This window comes from Heliangelus exortis, chromosome 17 (assembly GCF_036169615.1).
Source record: "Heliangelus exortis chromosome 17, bHelExo1.hap1, whole genome shotgun sequence".
Classification (NCBI taxonomy): Eukaryota; Metazoa; Chordata; class Aves; order Apodiformes; family Trochilidae; genus Heliangelus; species Heliangelus exortis.
The window spans coordinates 15,118,557-15,131,737 of NC_092438.1; the positions used below are offsets into that span (position 1 = coordinate 15,118,557).

At 48.5% G+C, this 13,181-nt stretch overlaps 1 protein-coding gene across 12 annotated transcripts in view; it reads right to left on the minus strand.

The window, feature by feature from the left end:
* Positions 1-2,449: 2,449 nt before the first annotated feature.
* Positions 2,450-13,181, minus strand: part of CREBBP (CREB binding protein) — an 85,640-nt gene continuing 74,908 nt past the window's right edge. For all 12 annotated transcript variants that reach the window (XM_071761231.1, XM_071761230.1, XM_071761226.1 and 9 more), the window contains 4 exons: positions 12,193-12,360; positions 8,971-9,132; positions 8,417-8,698; positions 2,450-7,050 (listed from right to left, as the gene is read on the minus strand). In XM_071761231.1, coding sequence (XP_071617332.1) covers positions 4,873-7,050; positions 8,417-8,698; positions 8,971-9,132; positions 12,193-12,360 — 2,790 coding nt within the window. In that variant the 3' untranslated portion in view covers positions 2,450-4,872. The remainder of the gene's footprint in view (positions 7,051-8,416; positions 8,699-8,970; positions 9,133-12,192; positions 12,361-13,181) is intronic.

The window sequence follows — 13,181 nt, forward strand, 5'->3', positions numbered from 1 at the left end:
GGCCCCGCTCCCAGCTCTCCCGCTCCCCCCTGGCCCGGCCCGGCCCGGCCCGGCTCGGGTCGGGTCGCCCCATTTCAGCAGCAGCAGAACAGATGCTGCCCCGTGCCTGGGGCCCCTGTGCTGGGGGTTTCAGGGCTCTCCTCCATTTTGTGACAGACACCACGGCCGGGGCTGCCCGACCTTTCCTTTCCTTTGATGGTGAAAATTCCTCCCGTGTCCCTCCCGCCCCGAGGAGCCCCGGGCACTGGGACCCCACGTCTCCCCCAGCCTCTCCACGGAGCCAGGAGAGCCCTTAGGAAGGGCCCGTGTGCGGCCAGACCCCCCGGACTGACTTGGGGCAAGTTGCTTAATACCTCATTTTCCCACTTAGCTGAAATTCCTCATCTCCTGGGGCTGCCGTGAGGGTCCCTGGGGAAAGGTTTTGGCTGGGACAGGGGTGAGAGAGGAAATGAAGGACTCAGCTGAGCATCTGGAAGGTGCTGGAGAGCAGAGCTCAGCCTGGGTGAACCCCGGAGCTGAAAAGCAAAGCTGGAGCAGGTCTCAGCTCGGTGAGCACCAACCGGGTCCAGACAGCCCAGGCCCCTCAGGAGGGAGCAGCCACCCCCAGGCAGAGCCAGCTTTGTCATTCCCAGGTTCTGAATGCAGCTCCCCTGTGGCCTCTTCGGGGCTGTGCAGCCCTGCTCACTGCTCTGGGGTCTGACCCAAGCCCTGCTGCAGGCAGTGTGTGTGCTGATGGCTGTTAGGGACAAGACACCCAGCACCAGCCTGTGCACAGCTCTGGTGTCCTCCTGGGCTGTTTCCATCCTGGAGATTCCTTGTGCTGTGGCCAAACCCCAAACGATTCCTCTGCCTGTTTCCAGCTCTTCCCTCCTGCTGCCACTGACCCTCCAGCTGACCCCAGGGCACCCCTGGGTGCTGCTGTGCCATGAGACCCTACCAGAGCTCCTGTACCTGCTGTGAAACACCCGGAGCCTCCTCCTGCCTCCCCTCACGCTGTGTCACCCTCCTCCTTGGGTGCAGTTTGACCAGGGGGTGTTCCTGGCAGGGAGGGGCTGTGGGACCCCCGCTGCCCTCAGCCCAGGCCGTGTCTGTCTGGCACTTGGCACCCACTGCACCTTTAACCCCCACAGCACCAAGGCGGGGGGCAGAGATCACCCCCAGCCTCCTTTTAGCATCCCAGCTGTGGAGAAGAATTGCAGGGAAGGGCAGAGAGAAATCCCCCACACAGCAACCTCTGTGCTGTGCCCTGCCCCCCCAGCCCCCCCTGCAAAGCCAGGAGCTGCTTGCACTGCACTGCCACCCACTCGAGGGAACTCGGCGCTGCTGCAGCTGAGGACAAGTGCCACTTCTGTCCCCAGGGACAGGGACTTGGTGGGGCTGCCATCCCCGGGAAGGCTCCTCTTCCTCCACCTGCTGTGGACCCCCAGCCCTCGGCTCTCCTGTGTCCCGAGCAGAGCAGGGAGCAGGGACACGAGCAGGGAGCAGGGACACGGGCAGGGAGCAGGGACACGAGCAGGGAGCAGTGACACGGGCAGGGAGCAGGGACACGGGCAGGGAGCAGGGACACGAGCAGGGAGCAGTGACACGGGCAGGGAGCAGGGACACGGGCAGGAGGGGCAGATCTCCAGCCCTGGGGGACAGGGATGAGTGACCAAGGTGTTGAACCTCAGCTGTGCCTGGAGCAGGAGGAAAGCTCTGGTGTGGTGGGGGAAGGCAGGATGGAGCCAGTGGCAGAGAGCAGAGCGTGGCAGCTGGCAGGAGCAAAGGAGAGCAGACTGGAGTGGTTCAGACTTCAGCTCCTTTCTTCCCCTCCAGAATCTCATCCCCTCCGATGATGAAGGTCCCACACCACTCTCCAGGGCGTTGCCTTACAAATTCTCACGTTTCTAGGACGCTGCTCCTCACCCCGGTACCAAATCCAGTCTTTGGATATGCAGAATTTCCTGTCGAGAGAGGGGACCGGAGTGAAGCCCCCTGACTGCAGGGGCCCGAGCCCATCCCCTCCTCCTGCTAAATTCAGCTTTGCACTTCCCTTCTCTCCCTCGTTAAACTCCTGCTCTTATCCCAAACGATTTCTCCAGCAGCCACCAGCTCCAGCTCCATCCCTTCGCTTTGTGCTCGTGGCCTACCTCAGGTTGGACTTTAAAATACTCCAGTATTTGCTTCCCATCAAGTTAGGTGGTCGTTTTGGTTTTTTGGTTTTTTTTTTTTTTTTTTTTTTCTTTTTTCTTTTTTTTTTCTTTTTCCCACTCTTCCCCAGGAGCCGCAGCCCCATGGCCACACCGGCTCCGTGCTCCAGCACTCGGCTGATCCAGGTCCGGAAGCGGTGCCGGTGTCTGTAAAATGGACGCGACTTAAAGGAACCAGCAGAGCCCGAGCAGAGATCTGAGCCCTGGTGTCAGGTTTCGCTGAGCCGAGCGGGCACCAGCCAAGGGGAACCATCCTCCAATCCAAGCAGTTTTACCAGCTTTTTATTAGAAACACCAGCACATTTCAAGTTTCCTCTTTTTGATCACAAATATAGTATTTTTTTTTCCTCTTAAAAAAAAAAAAAAAAAAAAGTACACAGCATGAGACACAGCATCAGGGCTTTTCCATCTTTGTTTTGTTTTTACAGCAATTTCTTTTGGACAAGCTTTGGGTTAGTGTTCACCGACCTCACCCCAGCCCCAGATTTTGACATCTTGAATTGCTGAAGAGAATTTGTGTGGGCAGATGAATCCAATGGCGGTGAAAAAGGTACAACAGCTAAAAGTTTGCAAGAAAAGTTTAAGCAGAGACCCTCTACAGTTAAAAAGAACAAAGCAGTGCTGCAGCACGCTACTGCTTTCACAGCCAGGGGATAAAAATGGGAGGCAAATCATCTGCTCTTCTCCCCCCTGTCCTCCCCCAACGCTGTTCCAGTAAAAACCTTAAGGCTGGAGGAGGGAAGTGCTGACTTTACGGGAGAAGCCGAGGGTGCCCGGTGCTCCCTGGGGGAGCAGCAGCTGCAGGAGGGATCCTGGGATTCTGCTCGCTGGGTTTGCTGCCCATCCCGTGGCCGTCGCTCCTCACGGAGAAGCCTGGATGGAGGTCTGGGTGACAGCGTTTTGGGGCAAGTCCTGGTTTTAGCTGACACCTACGCTGGGAAAGTTCCCCATGGCTTTTAAACTCCAAGAACACTTTCAGTGAGGGGGAGGAGGGACAGGTATCCCGGGAACATGAGGGCGTGGGGACAGGATATTAAAGGGAACATGGACATGATTTGTTATTTTTTATTCCACAGAAAACCCTCAAATCTAGACTCAGAGTTAACAGCAGAAAAATAGTGTTAAAGTCAATAGGTCCATATTTTACCGTAGACTAAATAAATTAGCCTAGAATTAACTCAATACTCTCTACCCTCCTTTCACTGGTGATCCTTCTCTAAATTAACGCAGTTTGTAAAAAGCAACGGCTGTAATAATTTAATTCCAGTTAACCCTTAGGGATGAACACCTGCAAATCCTCCGTGGATGGATGGGAACCACTCCCCGTCCCCTCTCTTTCTCTCTCCCTCCCCCAGAAGGGAACAATCACTACAGGGTGCTGTAAACCAGACGTGTACAATGCTCCGTGGATCGTGCCCCTCCTGGCACTGCCTCTGCCTGCTCTGTGTAATGAGTGAATATTCATAGCCATGTCTTACAAAGAACATGATCAAAAAAATATATAAATAAATAAAAACCTTAAACATTCTTACATGGATTTTTTTAAAGAACAGAATACATGTTAAAAACTTCAGTAATTTATATCAATTTTAAGCAATACTTTATATACAATGGAAAAAAGACATGCATAGTCCAAATACAATGTTGAAAACAGCATTTTCATAACAAAAAACCCAAACACTAAGTGTTAATACCATGTACATGAATTCAAGAAGGACCACCCTTTTTGTCTGTTGCACACAGTTTATTTAACAATATGATATTATAAGTAAGAAATGAGTTTGTTTTTCTTTTTACCATTCTATACAGTGATTGAATCTTCTTGGATTTTCTTATTTATAGTAATTATAGCGCTTGCATGATTTACACTAGAATTGCTTTTCCTCATTTCAAGTTTCACACAGAAGAAAAGAAAGAAAAGAATGCTTCTTCTCTATTCAAATCAGCACGGTCTAAGAGTGATCATCCCTATTTTCATCTAAAACCAGTTTTATCAGAGAAACAAAGCAACAATTTCTACATCTGCAAGACAAGGATTTTGGCATTGGCCAATGTGTGGTTTTGTGTGCAAGAGTCAATTCCTATCTTTCCAGGGGTAATACTTCAAAACTCCTGCAGAGTTCACTATAGAAAAAAAAAAAAAAAATCTTCCCACAACGTGTCAAAGTTACTGGGATACATTATAATGTTGCATTATTTCAGGAAACAGTTTCTGAATATTATTTTTTTTCTTCTTTTAAACGCAAATGTTTAAAGTCTTGAAAATACAAATAAAAAATATGAATATAATGAACTTGTTTTTCCCCCGTTAAAAAAAAGGTATGAGTCAACAGCAACAAAAAAATAAAAACCAAAAAAAAAACCCACAAAAGAGACCAGATATTTTAACCGCCTGGCTTTAACAAAAAAATATATTCTTTGTATTGTTTTTTTTTATTTATTTTTTTTTTTTTTATTTTTTAAACAGCAATTCGTTCTTCCATGTGTAGGAAGCAGCAGTTCCATCTAGGATTCAAAACAACCCAGATGTCTGAGTTTTCAGTACAAAATGTCCAAGAACACCAAAGGAAAAAAAAAAAAAACAAAACCCAACGAAAAAACAAAACAAAAACGAAAGAGAAAAAAAAAAACAAAAAAACCCAACAAAAAACCAAAACCAACCAGAAGTGATGCTCCCATAATGCTACAAACCCTCCACAAATTTTTCTAACGTGTCCCCGGTGGTGTCACCGACCAGAGACAATTCGTTAGACAACGCACTCCTGCTGGGGGTGTTTAGTTGTGGAAGCATTGCACTCTGTTCTGGGGTGCCCAGGTGTCCCTGATCCATGGAGCTAGCCATAGTGACTGCGAGTCCTGGGTGGGGGGAACCAGTCTGGGGAGAGACGTGGTGAGGCGAGGGTTGGGGCTGTATCCTGGGCGACGGGCTGGAATGTGGCGGCTGGGACTGGGGACGGGGAGACTGCACGGGTGCTGGGGACCGCACCTGGTTGCTGAGGGAGGTGGCGATCTGCTGGCCAGGGAGATGAGACGCCTGCGGTTGTCCTGAGAGCATGTGCTGCTGTGGGCTCATGGGGTTGGGCTGCCCGGGGGACCCTATCTGCTGCTTCATCTGCTGCTGCTGCAGGATGCGCTGCTGCAGGGCTTGCTGGATGTTGGGAGCCCCCTCGGCCCCCAGGCCGGGCTGGCCCATCTGGTTCAGCTGTCCCATCTGAGCCATCTGTCCCATGGACCCCCCCTGTATCGAGATGTGCTGCTGCATCCGCTGCTGCTGCATGGCTTGAGGGTAACCCCCGGGTCCTTGAGGCTGCTGGAACTGGTTGTGTCCCGCCATCCCTCCTGCCATGCCGGCCCCTCCTTGCTGCTGCTGCTGCTGCTGCTGCTGCTGTTGCTGCTGCAGGAGTTGCCGCCTCAGGATCTCTCGGTACTGCGGGGTCATGTTTGCCATGCTGGGGTTGTGGCCGGGGTTCATAATGTTGATCGCTTGTCCCTGGGGGTTCATAGCTCCTATCCCTTGCTGCTGGGGAGGGACGCTGGCTCTCTGCACTCCCGCTTGCATCGCGTTCATGCTCTGCAGTCCTGCTTGGGCGTGCATGCCTGGCTGCTGCATGCCAGCCTGGGGCTGCTGCATCCCGGGCTGGGGCTGGATGCCCGCTTGCGGCTGCATCCCGGGCTGGTTGGCCACGTATTTGGCTGTTCTTTGCTTTATAAAAGCTGCCATAAGCTGAGGATTGGATTTGAGGATGTTAAGAACCTGCTGCTGCTGCTGCGGAGAACTGGGCGATTTCAAGGTCCTCAGTAAGTCCTGAAGCGCGTTGGGGGGGATGCTGCGGGGGGGCTGCTGCACGCCCGGCATCCTCGGCCCGGCCACCGCTTGCGGCGTCGCCATCGGCATCACCGGTCTGGCCATCCCGGGCTGCATCGGCTGCTGCTGCGGCATGGGAGGCGACTGCCACTGCCCGGGCTGCATGTTGGGCATCACCGGGCCGCTCACGGGGTTGGCCCGGGGTACATTCATGCTGACTTGCTGCATCTGGTTCCCTGAACCCACCGTCGGGTTGACCAGTCCCGGGCGGCCAGGAGGCAAACCATTGTTCATGTTGTTGACCCTGTAGAGCTGCTGCTGCTGCTGGGCAGCTTCTCTCTCGATCTGCCGAGCCGCTTCCACCGCGGCCGGCGGCGGCTGGGCCGGAGGCGGGGGTGCAGACACCGGGTTCGCAGGTTTTCCCGTTGAAACAGTAGTAGGGGGCTGAGTTCTCGAGACGCTGGGGAAGCCGGCCGGTGACATACTTACAGGGGAGGGCTGGGGCTGGGGAGGAGGCTGCGGCGTTTGCGGCGTACTCGGCTGCTGCGTGGGGGTACCAGGAGTCGCTGAGGTAGGAGAAGGCAAACTTTGCTGAGGCACGTTGCGGGTGTTCATGGTCGCCATCCTTCTGCGCATGAGCTGAGCCTGCTGCAGGCGGTGCTGGATCTGCTGCTGTCGGAGCTTGTGTTTGATATTGAGACAGAATGGCACGGGGCATTTGTTCTCTTGGCAGTGTTTGGCGTGGTAGCAGCAGAGGGCGATGAGCTGTTTGCACACCGGGCAGCCGCCGTTGGTCTTGCGCTTGCAGCCCTTGGTGTGCTGCACGACCCGTTTCATCTTCTGGCAGGATGGCAAGGAGCAGTTTGCGTTGCGGCACTGACAGGCGTGGACGAGGGACTGGATGCAGCGCTGGATGCTCAGGCGCCGGGACTCCTGGGGGCTCTTGGACTGCTGCTCTCCTTGGCTGTTGCTCTCGTCATCCAGACCCAGGCCCCACTTAACCATCTTGTGGTCATGGCTCTTAGTGTTGTAGCAGTTAATGCAGAGGTCGTAGTCCTGAAAGCAAAGAACACCCAGAGCTCAGTCGTTTACAGAGCGGGAACTGAACCAGCAGGAGAGCAAGAGCTGTGCTAGGTGAGCAACACCAGCCTGCTGGGGGAGCCTGCTCTGGGTGTCCGTGGGTACCAACACCCAGAACAAAAGTAGGATAAGAGCCAGGTGCTGTTCCATTTGATCCACTGTTCTGTGATGTTTGCTGGGGTACCCAGGTAAGGAGGGCCAAACCCTCCAGCTAGTAAAGGAGACCTACTGCCTGAAAACCAGGGTCTGGCTCTCTGTTTAGCTCTTCTTGGTGTAATTAACTGACCCTTGGTGTAACTGACCACCCTAAAGCTTGGTTTTTGTTTTTTTTTTTTTAAATCTCTAAAGAAACCTTCAAATTAAGTGCAAATTTCACACTAAGACAGACACTGATCTGCAAACCTGCTCACCCCCCAGTTTTCACTGCACTGTCCCCTTCTGCTGGAGGAAGGGTACCCCCTTATCCGTAAGAAACCTGAAGGCCACACCTCCCCTTCCACCACTTAATTACCCTGGTGTGTATGATCTGCTTCCTGCAGTCCTGCCTCAAGAAGCCCCGTTCAATGCTTTCCTCAGAGGGATTAATTAAAACTCTTCTACCACAAACATGGCAATAATGCAGTAAAAAACCCTACACCGCTCTTATTCAAAAATTAATTTTTTTTTGTTCGGCTACAGCCAGAGGTCATCACAAGCCCTCTGGAGGTGACCCTCTCCTCAAGTCCACCCGTATAACTCCACACATAATTGCTCTCTAACACAGTTCAGTGGAAGTGATCTGTGCTTCAAAGGACTCGGTGCTGAAAGCACCAAGCCAGGTTAGGAAGCAATTATCTGAGCTGCTCTGAAGGACAGGTAACCACTGATGCTGGGCTGAGGAGTGGGGCAGCCTCCTCACACAGCTCCCACCAACTCCAAGTCCCACATACAGAGCAGAAGGGCAGCCACCTGCAGGTGCATCCTGCAGTGTTCATCCTGAGGTGGATGAACACTGCCCTGCAGATCCAGATGCACTCTGATGCACTCATACCCAACCACCCAGTCATAAAGTTCTTAAAAAAATAAAGTTTTTTGTCTATGCAGAGGAGACTTAATGGAATACGTGAGGCAGCAGGAGCCATTCCAGAGTACTGGCCTCTTCCATGTCAAGAAACTAAGGGCACTTATTCCAGAAGAAGAGGTACCCACTGTGGTAGTCACCTTCCCTCAAGGCTCAGCAGCCCTTTTATCAGGATAAGTTTGGAAGAACTTTGGGCAAGCGCTACAAAAAAAAAACCCAAACCAAACCCAAGCTTGGCTGTAGGGCAAGAGAGAGCAGAAGCTTCTGGTGATGTACACCTACCTCACAGACAGTGCAATGCCACCTCGTTTCCACATGATGTTTGCACTCATTGCACGTGTAGACAAAGCGATCCTGCCCTTGAGTGTGCAGCTCCACCAGCATGCAGAGCGTGGACCACTTGGAGCGGCGCAGTGAGGAGAACTCCCAGTGCTTATCTCTGGCTAGGGTGAGGAAGGCATCTCGCCCATCCATCAGATCACAGCTAAGTAATGGATCAGGGTCCACAATAGGATGCAGAGTGTTAATTACAGGCCCAGCATGTAAATGAATCACAAAAAAGACCTGCAGATAAATTGGAGGGAAAATAAGAAAATCGATGAGGTTAGATCAGCTTGGCAGGGAGAAGCTGCTGTTCTGCTGCAGTAATGGTGTGCTACAAATGTTATCTAATTAACTTCGTTTAGGCTAATCTCCTCCAATATGTGGTTACACAACAGAAGAAGTTCTAGTGCAATCACAAGCTTTACTCCTCCCAGCTTTTCGGTTCTGACTGTCACCACGGCTGGATTTACAGGAATAAAATCTTCCCTTTACAAAGTGTCTTTTGACAATACCTCTTTATGCTTCTCCATGGTGGCATACAGCTTCTGAGACAGATCATTGGAGACGTTTGGCATGCTGGGTTTCTTCTTGTTAGCTCTGCTGATGCTACTCTTATTCTTGTTGGTTTTTTTGTTGTTCTTTTTCTTGGCGTTTTTGCTGTCGCCCTGGCTCCCCTGCAAGAAACGTACAGGGAAGATGTTACACTCCAGAGAAGAGCTCTCCCATTACTGTAGCTGAAAGTCAAACACTTTGGCTCTCAATAACAGAACTTTGTTCCAATGCCTGCAAATCAGCCATTACTATGTTAAATATACCCTATCTTCCATGAAAAAATCAAAAGCCAAGATGGCAGGCAAACAAATAAAAACTCTGTTTAAAAACAGACTTTAATGTATGCAGATACATTAAATAATTCCTATCTTATCCTGATGCTTTCCTTCTCAAACACTGTGCTTCAGCTTCCACTGCTTGCTATACAAGATCTTACAGATATTTGATGATGATTTAAATAACTTCTAGAAGTGCAGTCTTTTGCTTTGTTGTGCATTTGGGGTTTCACATGCTTGCTACAGCTTTGATCTTCCTTTTTTGGTTTTATTGAACAAATTTAGGGCTAATGCACAAATAAGAGCATACAGAATTTGAAACTAACAAAATACATTATCCTCCACCCTGCATACTTATTGCTGCATAATGCAGCTCAAAAAAAAAAAAAAAAAATCCCCTTCATTTGTGCCTTAGTTACACCAAAGCAGACCACAGTGACCATATACTGAATCCTAGATATAAAGAGAGTAAAAAATAGCAGATGATGGTATTCAGATGACCTGTGAAAACAGAAATAACTTTTAAGACTTCTCGTGTTCCTGAGAAATAAAAACCAAGCCCTCAGCAGGGAGCTCACCACTCAGCAAAAATCCCCCAATTGCTAGAATCTTGGTTAGCATAATATTATAAATAAGCTACTGAAATAACCTGAGATATATGTATTTATGTATGTACATGCAAGGCAGTTTCATGAACACTATGTACAAGCATATTTTTTTCAAAGAAAACAAAAATATTTCAACTGCAGAAAGCAAGTCTATATATAGGCTGTTGCCATCTTTCTCTTCCAATAATTAGGCATAGACAGAATTTCTCTGTCCAATCTTTTTTTTCTGTAACCAATTTTATTGACAACTTGATCAAACCTGTTTGGAAATGAAAATCATACTATTTTAAGGGAAAGCAGACAGAGCTCTAAGTGGTTGGAAGGTATTCAGAAATGAGCTATTGTATGTTTCCATCTTGATTTCTTTACTCCAGATTTTCCAGCCCCTTGATGGAACCAGGGCACATCCTCCTTTGCTCAACCATTCTAGAGCATCAACATAGATTTTAGAACTTGGAACACCAAGAGGAAGAGACTGAAACTTAAAGAGTTTAACTCTAGACTTTCTACTCCACCTTTAACAAGTTTATATTCAGTCAATTGTACAAAGCTATTCCAAAATGTTTTAAGAAGCTGTAAGATTGCTTTTGTAATACTTGGTTTTGATAGCATCTAACAAATTCAGACAGGTTTGCCACAGACCCTGTTACTCAGTGAGTCTTGTCCCTTCAGCACCTTTTCTAAGAACTTCTGAATATTTATATACTTACTCTCTTCTAAATAATAGTCAGAGCACACGTTGACTTTTTGGAAGCTCTCTCCCCCCATAAAGTTGACAGCTAACAATTTTAAAAAAGACACATTCTGTACCATCTCAATACATGGCAAATTGCAAAGATTCATCAAGTGTTTTACACCTGAAGATGCCCATTGCTGGGCACAGCTTCCCCCACAAAGTGACACAAGTTCAGGTGACTCTACTGGAGAGGATCCCACGCTTTGAATTTCACTCCTTTTTCTCAGCCAAGTGGCAAAGACCACACTGTCAGATTTTTTTGTTGCTTTTTGGATGACACGTTCAGCAACCTGGATGCAGATTTTTTTCCTCTCCTACCCCAAGCAACACCAGTGGCAGTGGGTGGGACCATAGGGATGTCAACAGCCAGGGTTGGATCTTCTCACTTCAGGCAGACAGAACCTGTCTGGGTTCAGTCAGCTGTTCTGGGCCTATTAAAATACCTCTTTTCTCCTCTGAGATGTAGAGGTTTACACTGGAGTTTTCATTGGGAGGGCATGCTGTGATTTACTGAAATGATATTGTTAGCAGGAGAGGACTGCAACTGGAAATCCAAGTTGCTTGCAGTTGCTCCCAAACTGCTGTGTTTGTTGAAATATTTTAATATTAAAATATATACTCAGAAGGAACAAGGTGAAAATTATTAACTTTATAGTTCCATAAAAACCACAGCAACAAACCATATTAGCTTTGAAGGAGCTGCTCAGGCTTAACAGAAGGAGCTTTCTGACATAATGAAATTGATGGATTAAGTCCATCACTCCACAGTCACACTTAACACAGGCTATATGCAAACTGTCACAGTATCTATGCTGAATCCACTCCCTCCTCAGTTAAAAGCTTTTGGTTCCACCTCCATCTGTTAAGACTTCAGATTTTCTTACTATATTTGTTTTCAAAACACCTTGCTGCAAACCATAAGTGAAAAGGACAGTGTGTAAGTGCCAGAATCATTTGGATACAGATACAATCGAGACAGATATAAAAATGAATAATGAAATTCTGGCCAGAACCCTCAGAAAGAAACTTCTTAAAAAATATATTATGAGAGACTGCTGGTTAGGAATCAGGATCAATGTCTCATACCAATGCAAAGCTTGCAATAAATACTGCTAAATTTCAGGCCATCCCAGTTGCAAATGACTATGTGTACCTTTGCTTAAGTAACAGCAAAATTTAATTCAGCTTTAAAAAATACAGGATCTTTCAAAATGCAAATACTGAAGGTGATTTGCAAAGGTGTGAAGCAGAAGCTCAGCCAAATGACTGCAAGCAAATGCAGCAGGCATGATGCAATCCAAAAGTAGCTTAACACGTTTCTCTGAGACCAGAGATGAACTGACATAACTGACTTCTGATTCTGCTACAAAAAAAACCAAAACAAGCCACCAGCATGTTTGTTATCCAAGAAGAAATCCAGATATGTAGTTAGAGGAAGCCCTGATTTAACATCTGATGTGACTGACCTTCTTATCTAGTTAATTGGATGTGAACTCTCCAGTTTATTAAACCACTGTCAGCTTTGTGAGTCAGGAGCAAACACAGCACGTGATGTTAACTCACCTCTGTTGTTTCACTAGCTGCAGTGCTTTCTTCCTTTTTTCTTTCCTCCTCTTCTTGCTCCAGCTCCTTAATGCTTTCTTCCAGCACATTGGGCCAGAAATCACCTTCAAAGTAAGGCAGCTCCTTGGCACTTGTCAGCCTGTCCTCAGTTGCTTGTTTGAAGATGTCCTGTTAAGTGTATCACACAACACAAAGAATAAATAACTGAAGACCACTTACGACAGAGAGGAGAACCAGAACCAGGACCCAGGTGCCACTCTGAACAGCTGTGCCTCACTTATGGCCACGGCCCACTCCTGGCAGGTCTCCTTTTCTGGGTGCAGCTCAAACACTGGCCTGGCAATACTGATAACAGCCCACTCCCTGTTCCATCTGAGAAAGACAGTTCCTGAGGCTGTCCTGAACCTCCATCACACAACTGGTTCATGCTCCTGAATGATGGGAGGGACTAAGATATCCCTGGAAAACATGACAACCCCCTTCCTGGTAACTACACCAATTAAAAGTGAAGCCTGACCCACTGAGCTTTCCCTGCACTGCTGCTGGAAGAAGAGCAGGAGCTGTGCTGGTGACACCACACGTCTCTCACCCAGCCCTTTCTCTTACAGAACTGTAAGTGCAAAGCCCCACGTGTGGGCTGCATGGTGTGTGCAATAACCTGATAACTGCAGAAGAATCCTGCAGGCACCAGCCAGCTACTACCCAGGAATATTAAAGTCTGGTGGTGGGAGGGGAACTGTGGGCAGCCTGTGTCCTTCACTGACCACTGGCTGAAGCTCCCGGGGACCAACCAGCCACAAAGAGTGAGAAAAACAAGCATTCTGAAAAGGAACAGGTGTTTTATGTGGCTTAAATGCACTGTGTTTAACAAGCACATACAAGACTAGCCAATTTTCTTATTTGGAATAATTTCAAGCCCACCTTATTAGGAGAGAGACAGATTTTTCTAGCTCTTTGCTACACTGGATCAGATGACAAGGCTTGCTCTG